Source organism: Hyaena hyaena, unplaced genomic scaffold (assembly GCF_003009895.1).
Source record: "Hyaena hyaena isolate Hyena2069 unplaced genomic scaffold, ASM300989v1 scaffold_178, whole genome shotgun sequence".
Classification (NCBI taxonomy): domain Eukaryota; kingdom Metazoa; phylum Chordata; class Mammalia; order Carnivora; family Hyaenidae; genus Hyaena; species Hyaena hyaena.
In genome coordinates this window covers 2,872,489-2,886,126 of record NW_024080807.1, presented here as the reverse complement: position 1 = coordinate 2,886,126, position 13,638 = coordinate 2,872,489, and the positions used below count along the sequence as shown (strand labels likewise).

The 13,638-nt window shown below is 38.3% G+C and overlaps 1 protein-coding gene across 1 annotated transcript in view; it reads left to right on the top strand.

The window, feature by feature from the left end:
- The window catches only part of LAMA2 (laminin subunit alpha 2), a gene marked incomplete at its 5' end in the record, with an annotated part of 96,684 nt that overhangs the window by 18,110 nt on the left and 64,936 nt on the right, over positions 1–13,638 (top strand). Inside the window, 4 exons of the mRNA XM_039240406.1 lie at positions 6,028–6,171; positions 7,339–7,472; positions 9,329–9,488; positions 12,252–12,376. Of these exons, the coding sequence (XP_039096337.1) occupies positions 6,028–6,171; positions 7,339–7,472; positions 9,329–9,488; positions 12,252–12,376 (563 nt within the window). The remainder of the gene's footprint in view (positions 1–6,027; positions 6,172–7,338; positions 7,473–9,328; positions 9,489–12,251; positions 12,377–13,638) is intronic.

Genomic DNA, 13,638 nt, shown 5'->3' with positions numbered 1-13,638 from the left:
TGAGTTCAAGCCCTGCATCAGGCTTGTTCTGATAATGCAGAGCCTGCTTGTGATTCTCTCTCTCTGCCCCTTGCCCACTTCTGCTTGCTCTCTCTTTCTCCCTCTCAGAGAGATAAATAATCTTAAAGAAATTAAAAAAACAAAAATGGGAATTTTGTTATATTTTATCCTTGTTTGAATAGAGTAGCACAAATAGCAAGAATGGAAATCTTACTACTGTATGTTACAAAGTCATGGGTGAGAGTTCTTGCTTTTGATGAAAGCACAAAAGGCTAGTCAGTGGGGCTGTATCAGGAAGGAATGAACAAGGTTATATAGAGTAATAGCAATGAAGAACCATTCTTTTATATATTTTTTGTCTGAATATAAGGGACAACAAAAATCATTTTGGTTATAATTTCTGCAGGGTTTTTTTTTTTTTGGAGTAAGAATGGAGAATACCTCACTTGTATCAAAATTTTGCTCTTTATTAACCTAATTAGAAAACTATTAGGAAAGACATAGAACTTTCTAGAAGATAGTAATCTGTTGAACCAGGGTAGAATTGTTAAGTGCCAATGGGAAACTTTATCTAGGCTTGTAAATACATCCATGACAACTGTAGAAATGGAAGAAAAAAATAATAGTTTTTGTGTTGTCAGGTTTAAGCTCAAATCTTTTTAGATACTCAAGTCTTCCATCTTGAAAGTTCCATTTTCCTGAACAACTCTGAAGCTAGAATCACCAGAAAATGCCTTTTCTTAGTTCATCAACTTATATATGTTTTAGTAGTGGGCAATAATATGATGCCCAAGTAACAGTATATCATTCTTCCTCCTTAGACATAGCTGATACCTCTAAAGAAAGCTAAGATAATAAGTTCAAGGTGCACTTTAAAAAGGGATTCATTCTGACTAAAGAGAAATTTAGGGGGCACCTGGATGGCTCAGTCAGTTAAGTGTCCACCTTCAGCACAGGATATGATCTCACAGTTTGTGGTTTTGAGCCCCATGTCGGGCTCTGGGCTGACAGCTCAGAGCCTGGAGCCTGCTTCCAATTCTGTGTTTCCCTCTCTCTCTCTCTCTCTCTCTCTCTGCCCCTCCCACATGCATGTGCTCTCTCTCAAAAATAAGTAAACATTTTAAAAAATTAAAGAGAAATTTAGAAAATGACAAGAAATTAGTCACTGTGATATACATAAGCTCAAAGTGAAAGAAACAGCCAGGGTTGAGAAGATATATATTGAGCTACCATATGAAAACCGTGTAGGCAGTATGATGCCATATGAGTATTATATATACGAAGCAAAAAATGAAAAGAAGTCAGATATTAGTCTGAGGTTTGTGGTTTTAACTAAAATTAAGCCAATGTAGAAAAAGCATCTCCTATGCTCAAGTCTACTTTTAGGTACCAAGTTTACAACACCATAGAAAAAATTAAGCCATGTACATATATAACTCTAAGATAATGCCAAATAGTGTACTATTTGTACATGAGCACTGGGAATGGCTATAAACTTCTAGAAAAAAAAGATCCCTTCTGGTAGGGTCCAGAAGATTTCCCAAAGAGCAGAATTCGAGCCTGGCCTTGAGTGGGGTAGTGCTGGATGTGGGAGGGGAGAGTAAGGACGCAGAGCATTCTGAGAATGTACAAGTCAGACAGAGAAGGAAGGTTCAGGGTCATTGCTTGAAAGAGTGGTCTAGTTTGCCAGGATTATTAGTAGAGTGAACATTAAATCAAAAAGGTCAGTGGAGGTCAGCTTTTGTTCCAGCCTTGGCTGGAAATGGAAGCAGTTTTGTTTAGCCACAATTATACCTGAGATAAACCTCATTGGTGAGGAAAAGCTGAAAGTTCTCGAATGTAAAACATAATATTATCAGAGCAGTGCTCTTTTGAATATGAATCTGAAAGTAGTTTGGTGTATAAATAAGAAGATGCTAGAAAGAAGTTTATATTTATTTTATGTTTATTTATTTTTGAGACAGAGAAGAGACAGAGCTTGAGGTGGGGAGGGGCAGAGAGAGAGGGAGACACAGAATCAGAAGCAGGCTCCAGGCTCTGAGCTGTCAGCACAGAGCCCCACCCGGGGCTCAAACCCATGAACCATGAGATCATGACCTGAGCTGAAGTTGGACACTTAATCAACTGAGCCACCCAGATGCCCCAGAAGGCAACTATAGCAGGTGGCAGTAACAAGAGAAAGGGAGAGATTGAGATATCACTCCTGTATTTTGCAATATTCATTTAAAGAAGCAAAAATAGTAAATATTCTCTTGTGAATCACACACTTAGCCACATTTTTTAAGTCCTCATATATGGAAATCTGGAATTTTTTTTTATTTCTTTTTATAAAGAAATCTAGAAATATGCCCTATATACATCAGTTCTGTTTTCTCCTACTCCTTAAGTATATAAAACTTGTCTCAAGATACAAAATGAAAGGTATAAAGAAATGCCAAAGGAATTAACCATTGTCCATGCCTTTCAAGGAAATTTTCAATTACTTTTGGAAATGGAAGTTATAGCAAAGTGTCTTATTTTTTTAAATAAGATGCTAGAAATACATAAGCAAGTCAATTTTTTTTTCAAATAAGTTTTGTAGGTATTAAAGATGATCTATAAATATATTTGTAACCTGGCATGAGTGTCTGGATGTGGCCCTGACACATACTCAACATGACCAAAAAATTAAAGACATGTATTCTAAAGTAGCTTTAGTTTGGGGCACCTGGGTGGCTCAGTCAGTTAAGTATCCAACTTCGGCTCAGGTCATGATCTCACAATTTGTGAGTTTCAGCCCCACATAGGGCTCTGGGCTGACAGCTCAGAGCTTGGAGCCTGCTTCAGGTTCTGTTTCTCCCTCTCTCTCAAAAGCAAATGAACATTAAAAATTTTTTAATAAGATAATAAAGTTTTCTTTCTTTGTTGGCTCTGAACGTAAGTAGCTAATACTCTTTTTAAATGAATGACCTGGTTACTGGATGAATGAAGTGCAGTGAAACTCCAATAGATAAAATAATGGGATCCTCAATAATGTTTAATTGAGTTCATAATGATTCACTGGTAATGTTGTATGAGAAATGCCTTAGAGGTACCTAATGCTTAGTGGCTTTTGTTTAGAAGTCTTATGAATGGTTCACATTAGAAATAACAATAATTGATAGACCCAAACATCCTAAGAGATATTTGTGTTTCAGAAACTTTCCTTCTTATGAAAGGCATATGTCCTACCAACTTCTTACGGAGAAATTTATAAATATTGTATTTTGATATACCAGTTTTAAGTTTATTAAAAGAAGTCTCTATAGTTGGAAATCAAAACACAAGGAAGTTAAAAGGTTACCAACAGTTTGGGCTGCCTAAATGTTTCAGATATTGAGGGTATATTCAAAACCATAAGGCAGAAAACAGAAAATCCAGAGGAATTTTTATATAAATGTGTAAGAGTTGAGCGATAGGTTACTTTACAAGATCAATTGCTGGCATTTGGGGCATAACACCGTCATTTTGTTCAGAGAACCATATTTTTCGATACGTAAAGTATGCCATAAAGGAGATTAATTGTTACTCCTAGTGACATTAAATACCCTTAGTTTTAAAATGGCTACTGTCTTAGACTTTCAGTTCTCAGAATTTCAACAGTTCAGTTAGGCTTCAGTACTGGTGCTCCGTCGTCTACACTTTGGTGATCCCCTTTTCAACACACCAGACATGCAATCCCCTGTCATTTCCACCAGGTATACCTAACCAAGGACAGAAGTCAATCCTGTGGTCAAACAGTCATGTATTCCACCCGTATTCAGTCATTTCTTCTCTAAACAGCAACCAAGTGTATGATTACTTTGTATTCTGTAAACAAAAATAAGTCATTTGTGATTATAGTAGCCATAATATGGCTCTGTGACCCAAACTATAAAGTATTTGTGAAATAAAGGTAAGACAAACCACACACCCAGTTACTTCTGATGACTAACTCAGTCCTGCCAGGAGTTTGGTTGTGATTTTTTCCTGCCAGGGATCACTCAATCCGCTGTTCAGCTCTACTCATGAATTCCCAGTAGGCCTTGATTCCTTCTCTTTGATTGTCTTCTGATGTCAGTGATGTGTATACTCTGCTTCAGGTATTGAATTTGCTCAGTGCCAAGGTCTTCTCTGATGGTAGTCTTGGTTCGTTTGCTGCAAATTTCGTTATGCTACTCCGTCACATATCACCCTCTGCCAACCTTCACTGCGTGTCTGCTCTACAGTATTAACATCACATCCAGAGTAAAAGTTACAGGTTTCCTAGTTCTGTTTTTCTGCAACTCATTTTGATTTACCTAGTCTTAGCACGTTTTGTAGAAGGGAAATCCCGTCATTTGTGGAGGAAAGAACAAACACCCTGATAGAAAACTGTACTTACCAGGAAGACCATTCTTCCCCCAGAACACAGAGCAAACGTTCTGGGTTCCCCGTGTTGCAGACTGCTCCCCCCCCACCCCCGCCCCCTTAGGAGGAAGGCAAGGACAAGGGAAACCATCTAAGCAATAGGCTGTGGGGTTATTCTAGCCCCTGGCCACCACACAGAGTTCCATTAGGCTGAGCCCCTTTTCCTTTCCAGCATTTGATTCCTCAGCAGAAGATGCAATTTGGTTAGCAGATTACATGAGGAAACAAGAATATACAAATACACAACTTATACAGAGTCTGTAGGAAATGCAACAGATCTGCTGTGTCCCCAGAAGTTCTCAAACACATAAGAATTTACATATTCATTAGAACCAAAAATCTCTCCTTGGCTTTCATTTGAAAATGTACCGTTTTTCATCCAGTATCTCTTCAGTGCAGTCTATACCACACTTGGGGCAGAGTCCTCGTGCTGCCTATGCCCATTCCCTAGTTAGACTTGGAGCTGTTCCTGCATCACCACAACATGGAGACTGGCATGGTGGTATCCTAGGTTATCTTGTTTGGAGTCACCACAACCCTTTCGTAAGGAGAACAATAAACCTAGTTGGTTTTCTCCCAAGTGCAAAAACTGAGTAGCACGCAATGCTTGAAGGAACGAGAAAATTGACTGCTAGTGAGAACCAAGAGGCTTCTGGAAGCTGAGCGTTTAAATAAGTGGCAAAGAAAAGGTCTGCACCCTTCCTTGTCTCTGCTTCCAACTTTGATTCCTATCATGGAGAAGAGTAGCAACTTCTTCCTGCAACTCCATTACCATCCTGAAAGTGCCCTTTGAGGGTACACCTGAACAAATGGAAATTAAGTCACATAATCAAACTAGTGTTATTTGTGACCGAAGACAGGCTCAATGGATGTAAGTGAGAATCAGCATGAACAGTTTCAGTTCTATTCATGTAGGAATTCCTTTCTTAGCAATTTATAGTAATTTTTAAAGTACTCGTCAAAAGAAAAAGGAGCTGTTAAATACATTAGTAGGGATAGCCATTGAAAATTATTTCCGTTTCATTTCCTGGCAACTTAATAAAAAGGTATAATTTATTCTCAAATGTATGTCCTGAGTGGCATGATTAATATTCTTCATATTGTTAGAACATCTAGAACAAAATCTATTTGGCCTCTTCCAACTGTAAGAACAGGAGAGGGTAGGTAATTTCCTCTTGAAAACTAAAAGAAAAATGATGTCCTACTTTAAGTGGTATGAAAATCACTGGAATTTGAATTGTAAAATTTCATTCAACAACCCTAATGAAGATCATTATCATTAGCTTCATATAAAATGACCTCTTGAAAATGTCCCCACATTCATAAAGGAGAAAGGTATGAAGGTACGAATCTGTTACTTAGATGCTTCGAAAAATAGTAACACACTAACAGGATATGGGGCTGTGAACAGCTCATTGTCAGAATCTCCCTGGGAAGCTGGCTTCTGCGCCCTCATTAATGAGTATAATGGTGTCTGCATGTGGGCATTTAATGATTCTATTTGATGATAGAAAAATAACTTCAAAGAAGAGATGATGATGGTTTTGTAGTTGTCTGGGAGGTACTTCAAACTTTCTGAGAGATTCAGTCTTGGTTCTTTGTACCTTGTTTTTCTTGAAGATCAAAGTATCTGTGTCTTCCGGGGGTGACTGCATTCGAACATACAAGCCGGAAATCAAGAAGGGAAGCTACAATAATATCGTTGTCAATGTAAAGACAGCTGTTGCCGACAACCTCCTTTTTTATCTCGGAAGTGCCAAATTTGTAAGTTCGATATCCAGCTTCTTCTGTCTCCTGTATATGTGACTAGGCAGAGATTAGTCCCGTTGGTGAGGAAAATGTATGGAGTCTAATAATAGGGTCCCAAAATTGTGTGACGTTTTCAGTTTTGAAAACCTTACCACAGGAAGTTCTGAAGCATCAAAGTAAGTTAGAAGGAAAATAAAATTAAGAAAGCTTTTTGCAGTATTTAGGCACATCTTCTTTCATTTGTGAGTATTCCAGCATTTATTTAGAATGTTATCTTCAGATCTGGCTATTTAAGAAGAAGGACTAATAGGAATAAAGCTTTAAAAACAAGTCTCTAATAAATTACAATGAGCTTTCATGTTAAATGAAAACGACAAATTGTGTACTTATTTCCTACCAATGAAAACTCTTTGGATTCATGTTGAATTTATGACTCAATAAACAGAAGTCGTATCTACAAATGCTCACCCCAAAAGTTTTCATTCCTCTTATTTGAACATTTAACTTTGTATGCATGGGGATCTTCCAAAATGAATAAAATTTTCAACATAGCAGTCATTACGTACGAGTTGATATATGTCATTCAGGTGAGAAGTTTTACACCACTTTGGGTGAAAAATCATAGTTGAGTCCTCAAAAATAGTGTCTGGGGCACCAGGGTGGCTCAGTCGGTTAAGTGTCTGGCACTTGATTTCAGCTCATGTCATGATCTCATGGTTTCTGAGTTCAAGCCCCACCCTGGGCTCAGCGCAGTGGAGCACAGAGCCTGATTGGGATTCTGTCTCTCCCTTTCTCTCTCTGTCCCTCCCTCTCTCTCAAAATAAATAAATAAACTTAAAAGAAAAAAGATGTCAGTATCCTTGGTGAAAACCGTGAATTCTGCCTCCCAATATTTTCTTTTGTCTCTACCATAAGAATCAGAATGAGAAAAGACTTTTGTTTCAAAATTAGAATTAGTTGCATTAACTCTTATGCCTCAGCAGTAAGGACACATGTGTTGCTTTAAAGGCACAATAATAAAATATTACTTAATAATGCATAATAATAGATCATATCATTTGGGACTTTTTATTGTGAGACTTATACTTATTTCCCATATCTATAAAGAGCGCCTGTTGAAAAGAACTCTGTTGGCCTCTTCAGATACCTGTTATCTATTGTTTTTGTGCTTCTCTGGACTAGATTGACTTTCTGGCTATAGAAATGCGTAAAGGCAAAGTAAGCTTTCTCTGGGACGTTGGATCTGGAGTTGGACGTGTAGAGTATCCGGATTTGACTATTGATGACTCATACTGGTACCGGATTGAGGCATCAAGGTAACTACCTCAATAAACCTTAAGAGAATTAAATGGCAGAATTTTGAAGTGGGTTCTCAGTTTATAAGAAATCTCCTTTATCCATTTCAGGGAGGTAGCTATGGATGCATGTGTACACATCTTATATATTAAATGTATATGTATAAATGTGTGTGAATGGGTGTCCCTTGTAGTCTCTGTTACCAACTGAAAAGCTTTCAAGGTGCTGACCAGAGTGAGCAGTGCACTTTGGACCATTCATCTGGTTGTCTCATAACCATACTGACATGCTATCAGTCATACTATCTCCCCTGAAGAAGTACTGAGACTTGCTCCCATTCAGCACAGACCAGAGCATAAGAGCTGCCAGCGGTACCTGTCTTCAAGTGCTTAGCTGCTATTCTAGTCCTCACAGCAACGCTGCCTACGGGCAGGTGCAGCATCTAAATGCTGGCACAAGTATATAGTATGTCAGGTCCATACTACTTAAAATGCAAAGTAACAGGCTACTGATTCATTCTGTATTTGAAGCATTAATTCAGTTAACTTCTAGCAGTATACAGATAACACGGAGAACCCATTCCTGTCCTCGATTCTTTTCCTTCATTTCCTCTTTTTCTTATTCCCAACACCTGCTGAACCTGAAGGAGCTAATAGTTGAGTTGTAGAGTTAAGGGCCTGGGGCTAGAGATGGATCAAGCAACCCTTGAATGTAGGTGATGGATACAAAGAGTTTTACTCTTTGTAAGAGATACATTCTGGTAAGATGAAGAAGAATCTTATTTGATAGATTCATTCTGTTGTTGCCCGGTATATCAGTTAATACTGCACCCTCAGAGAGAAAAAGATTACCTAAATGGAATAGCAGGGAGAGACAGAGACACTGAAGTTTTATTGTGGCTGCTTGACTCAGAAGAGAGACCAGTTTTTAGTATTTAACAAGTCATAGACATCAATCAGTTAAGAAGGGAAATAAAATAATAATAGCTTTCAAAATTCTATTAATTGAATTTAAAAGTGAAGTTCTTCTATACAAATTGTACACACAACTCTGAAGACCAGACATTATGCTGTAGGCATTAAGATGGTATGCCAAACAACAAAAGATGCACAATTCCAGGAAGACTACTTCAGCAAATTTGGATCCAAGATATCATAAGGGGTTTTAGGAGAAACGATGGAGCTTATAATACAGAAGGGTGGCTCATTTGGGGTTCACTTGCTGAGTTAAATTAGACAAAATTCTAAATGAAGTACTATGAACTTGTTTAAATAGTATGTGTTGGTAAACAGTAAATTGTTTTGTAAGGCAATGGGAGAAAGGTTTTCCATTTAACCAATGGCAATTCCATCAGCTAATTGCTACTGTGTCCTTTCATATCAACTACCACGTGCAGAATCAGGGTATGTTGCTTACCGGTCCTAGTTGAATCTGACAGTAAACATCCAACAAAGATCAGACTCTTGGTTTTGATTTGCAATTTAATGAATCTGCATCTTTTGAAGCTAAGCACCTAGCTATCTCTTGAATATTCCATAACAAGTCCCTATACTTCATACCTTTTAAAACTGAAGTCACTGGGGTGCCTGGGTGGCTCAGTCGTTTAAGCACCCGACTTTAGCTCAGGTCAAGATCTCGCGGTTCATGGGTTTGAGCCCCACATCAGGCTCTGTGCTGATAGCTCAGAGCCTGGAGCCTGCTTCAGATGCTGTGCCTCCCTCTCTCTCTCTCTCTCTGCTCCCCCCCTGCTCAGGCTCTGTCTCTCAAAAATGAATAAATATTAAAAAACTTTTTAAAAACTGAAGTTACTGTAAATGTGATACATATTTCATTTTCTGTATTTTCTTTCACTTCATTTCAACACGGATTCCTCAAGAACTGGGAGGAATGGGACCATTTCTGTGAGAGCCCTGGATGGACCCAAAGCCAGCATCGTGCCCAGTACATACCACGCGGCATCTCCTCCAGGGTATACGATTCTTGACGTGGATGCAAACGCAATGCTGTTCGTTGGTGGCTTGACTGGCAAACTGAAGGTAGCATGCTCTCTCCCATGCTATTTATTTCATCTCTGGACATAAGTCATAGTGTGATTACTCTAGGGGAAGGCGGGGTGAAGCTTTGCGCAACTTGACTATTTTTTACTTAATGTGTGTATGAAGACATACATTTATTTTGTGTAAGAATTTCTTCTTCTTTGACTATTCAGTCTGGAAACACAATGTTTTTAAGCCTATGTGTATTTACTTAAATGGTTCTTTTGCACTTATCTGTGGCACCCGTTTTCTTTATAGTCTCGTTTCAAAGCCTCAAGAGCAGAGTGTTTTTTAAATATACCCCTTTTTCTGAATCAGTTTATGATTTATTGATACGAAGTGCTATGAAGTTCAAACTCACATCTAATTAAAAGATTCATGAATACCTTGGGAAATATCACAGGAGTCATAAGCTTCCAAATCATGGTCTGATTTTTAAAGTTTTCAAGTTGCTCTTCCCCTCATTCTTATAGAGGAGTGCACTTAATATTCATAATTGCTTCATGACAGGTCCTGGTGCATTTGCAATTGCAAAGTGCCTGCATTTTAAAGAAGCTCATGTTGATTAAATGGAATTAGGTGTTGGAAAACGACCCGTAGGTGAGATACAAGAGCACAACCAAATACAATGGATAATCCTCGGCTTGTCAGAATCATTTTGGGATGAGATTAGTCAGAAAATGTGAAAACCCAGGGTGACCCCAAATTTATGAGAGCTCAACCTTCATATAGAGTGAGGTTGTTTTATTTGCTTTGTGTATGAGATGTGACTCGAAAGTATTGGAATGGATTCCATAACTACACACTAAAACCATCGTGATTTCTTAGAGCAGCATATAAATATATATGGCACATAGTAACATATAGTCATGTTGCCAAGTTTCTCTCCTCCCCAGAAAGATAAATATAGGGGTAGCACAGAGTAGTATAAAAACCATGCATTTTGAAATCAAATCCAAGTTGGAATCGCTGGTCTATCAGGCAAGTCACTTAGCCCCTTGGCCTTCAGTTTTCTCAACTAGAAAAGGGAGCTAAAATATCTACCTTGCTTGCATATTAAAGGATGTGATAATAAACATTTATAACATTTTATAGCCCTATTGTGCTAAGTAATATTATAAGGAATTTACATGAATTAACTTATTTAATTTTCACAGCAATCCCCAAAGGTAGATAATATCCTCCTCATTTTACAGTTAAGGAATCTGAGTCAGAGAGAAGTTTAATGACTTGACCAAGGCCACACAGCAGTTAGAGCCAGAGCTGGGATTTGAACACACATTAACAGCCACAGAAGCCTCCACTCTTAGGTACCATGTTTCACTGCCACAGTGAATAGTGAGAGATTGTGTGCATGAAATTTACAACAAACGCCTAAGGCGTGGTAGTCACACATTAAATTACATCCTAAATAATTCTAATTATTATTCAGATGTCGCTAAGCATAAATAAATTTTCTTATGCCAGTTTCAGGGAAAATGAAAACAGGCTAATGAAATCTACAGAAAATCTTACTCATTTTGGCCAAGAGTTTCAAGGCTCCTGACACATCAGAATATGAACCAAAAGCTGGAAACAAGGAACTAAATCAACATGCTAATGAACATTCAAAGGAGCAGGAAAATATCCCACGTCTAGTTTTTAGGATGCAAGAAGGAAAAGCAAAAAGCAAATAGAATCTACAAGTAGGATAATCAACCTCCGGAAAATTAAAAGAGACTCCAACTGATAACAGAATTCCAAGGGCTGCTCTGACTTGTAAATGTCAGTGGCTGTAATAAACATTCTTTCTACATGGCAGTGCATCACTCAGTTGCAGCAATAGGAAGATGTACGTGTTGAGTGTCACCCAAAATTGTACCTACAAATGTTATCTACTCAAGAATCATCTTTGTACATTTGTTCTAAAACCCAGACATGCCCATTCACTTTTTAACCCTAGACTACTCAGATCATTGTGAGTGCTCTTGGACAAAGCATTTCTCAAGTTATAGGTACCAAAATACAGAATTCATTTGTAATGTGTCAGTGACAAAAGAAATAGTTGTTTAAATTACAGCCAAGTTTCCCTAGAGTGGACCAGGTCATTCCCCTTCTTTGTGATTGTGACTTTCCCTGTGAAAACGACACCAGGGTTGTCATTTACCAAATATTTATTGAGCCCTAATAGGCTTTATGATGTATATACTAGCAGGGAATCGCAACATGGTCCCTTCTCTTACAAATTCACTCTTTCTCTTCATTCTCCTGAGTTGGAAACATGCTTGGGTATAGGAAGAAATGAAAAATTGGGGGCAGCACTGTCATTTAGTAATCTGTATGTAAGGTTTTTTTTCCCTTTTATGTAGTCAGTGTGTGCTCCTTCTCAATATCTTTGGAGAGATATCTTCTTGGGTTATCGTTCATTAAATACCTTCTCTGTGCCAGGCACTGAATGTGGTACCATGAATAAATTACCCAATTTAATTCTAATAATCCCATCTTAGACACACAAAAAAAATAGAATCTCAAAGCGGATAAGCAGCTCACCTGAAGTCAGAAGCTAGGAAGTGTTTATTTACTAATGGTGATAAACTAGCCTAGCACAAAATAACCAGGATCTGTGAGGATATAATAGAGTTAAAGATGAATATGTGCAAGCCAAGAATATCAGAAAGAGTGGATAATAACTACTCCAGATTTTGCTGCCAATAACTCTCCTGGGTACTCTGAGACTTCTTGTGAAATTCTAAATTCTAACAAATATAATGCTTCTCTCTGCAGAAGGCCGATGCTGTACGCGTGATTACATTCACTGGCTGTATGGGAGAAACGTACTTTGACAGCAAACCTATAGGGTTATGGAATTTCCGAGAAAAAGAAGGTGACTGCAAAGGATGTACTGTCAGGTTAGTCAATATGAGCACTCCTCTGAGGTCTGGCCTGTGCATCACAAAAACTTTAATTTTATTGTACAACATTCTACTATCATGTGGATGATATGGAGCGGCTTGGAAGAGATCATGTCCAGAGGTGATTTATCATGAAGCTGATAAAAGGTCAGATCCTATCACCTGTTTGTGCAGGCACTTTGCAGGCACTGGGAGGTGCCTCGGTGGTACTTTAAATGATCATGTGTGTTTGTAAAATCTACAGGGCAAGGTATTTTCACCACAGTCAGCTAAGCCTGCTCTCTCTTTCCACTCCAACTTCGCTTCATGTCTGGAACCAGGAGGTTGTTCATGTCTGTAGCTATGCTGTCATAAGATTTTATTTCTTAAGGAGAGGTTTCCCTGAACTGTTTAAGCTTCAGGCTTCACAGAGCTTGGACACACTCCACTTATGTTTATAACAAAACATAGAAACATAGCACAAATTGATCTCCGACAGGATTTTCCAAATGACACATAGGGTCCTATGTTTTGAGTGGAAACCCATTGGACTTGAAGATTCTGCTTAAGTGGAGAAAGATAAGAAGGGGCCAGGACAGGCCAGGAGAAAGGGCCACACGTGAAGTGAAGTGATACACATCACCAATTACAACATAAAGGTTAGAGTGTAGGAATTTATTTATCTATTTATTTACTTATTTATTTATTTATTTTAATGTTTATTTATTACTTTTGAGAGAGAAAGAGAAAGAGAGAGAGGGAGGAAGGGAGGGAGAGAGAGGATGGAGAAAGAATCCCAAGCAGGCTCCATGCTGTCAATGCAGAGCCTGATACAGGGCCAAGTCTCACAAACCCATGAGATCATGACCTAAGCTGAAAATCAAGAGTAGGGCACTCAGCTGACTGAGCCACCCAAGCACCCAGAGTGTAGTAATTTTAAAATATTTAACAAGCCTACAAAAGCATATACAGAGATAAATTATCTTCTGTATACCTGAATAGAGGATATAAAACAATTAGCTAGAATGGAGGATTTCTCAGCATAAATAACTTAGGGCCCAACTAATCAACTGAGCCTATAAACTATAAAATTTAAATTAAATACCTGGAAGCCTAATATACACCCGTAGCAGCTCAAAATCATTAGGTGCTGAATCGTTCGTATTTTTTACTTCCAATTGAAAGAGCACATGCACCTTGTGAAGACCCAAACTCCCCATCAGTGTAACAGAGTACTGTTTTCTCAACATTATGGACTTTTCAATGTAGCACTGAGGACA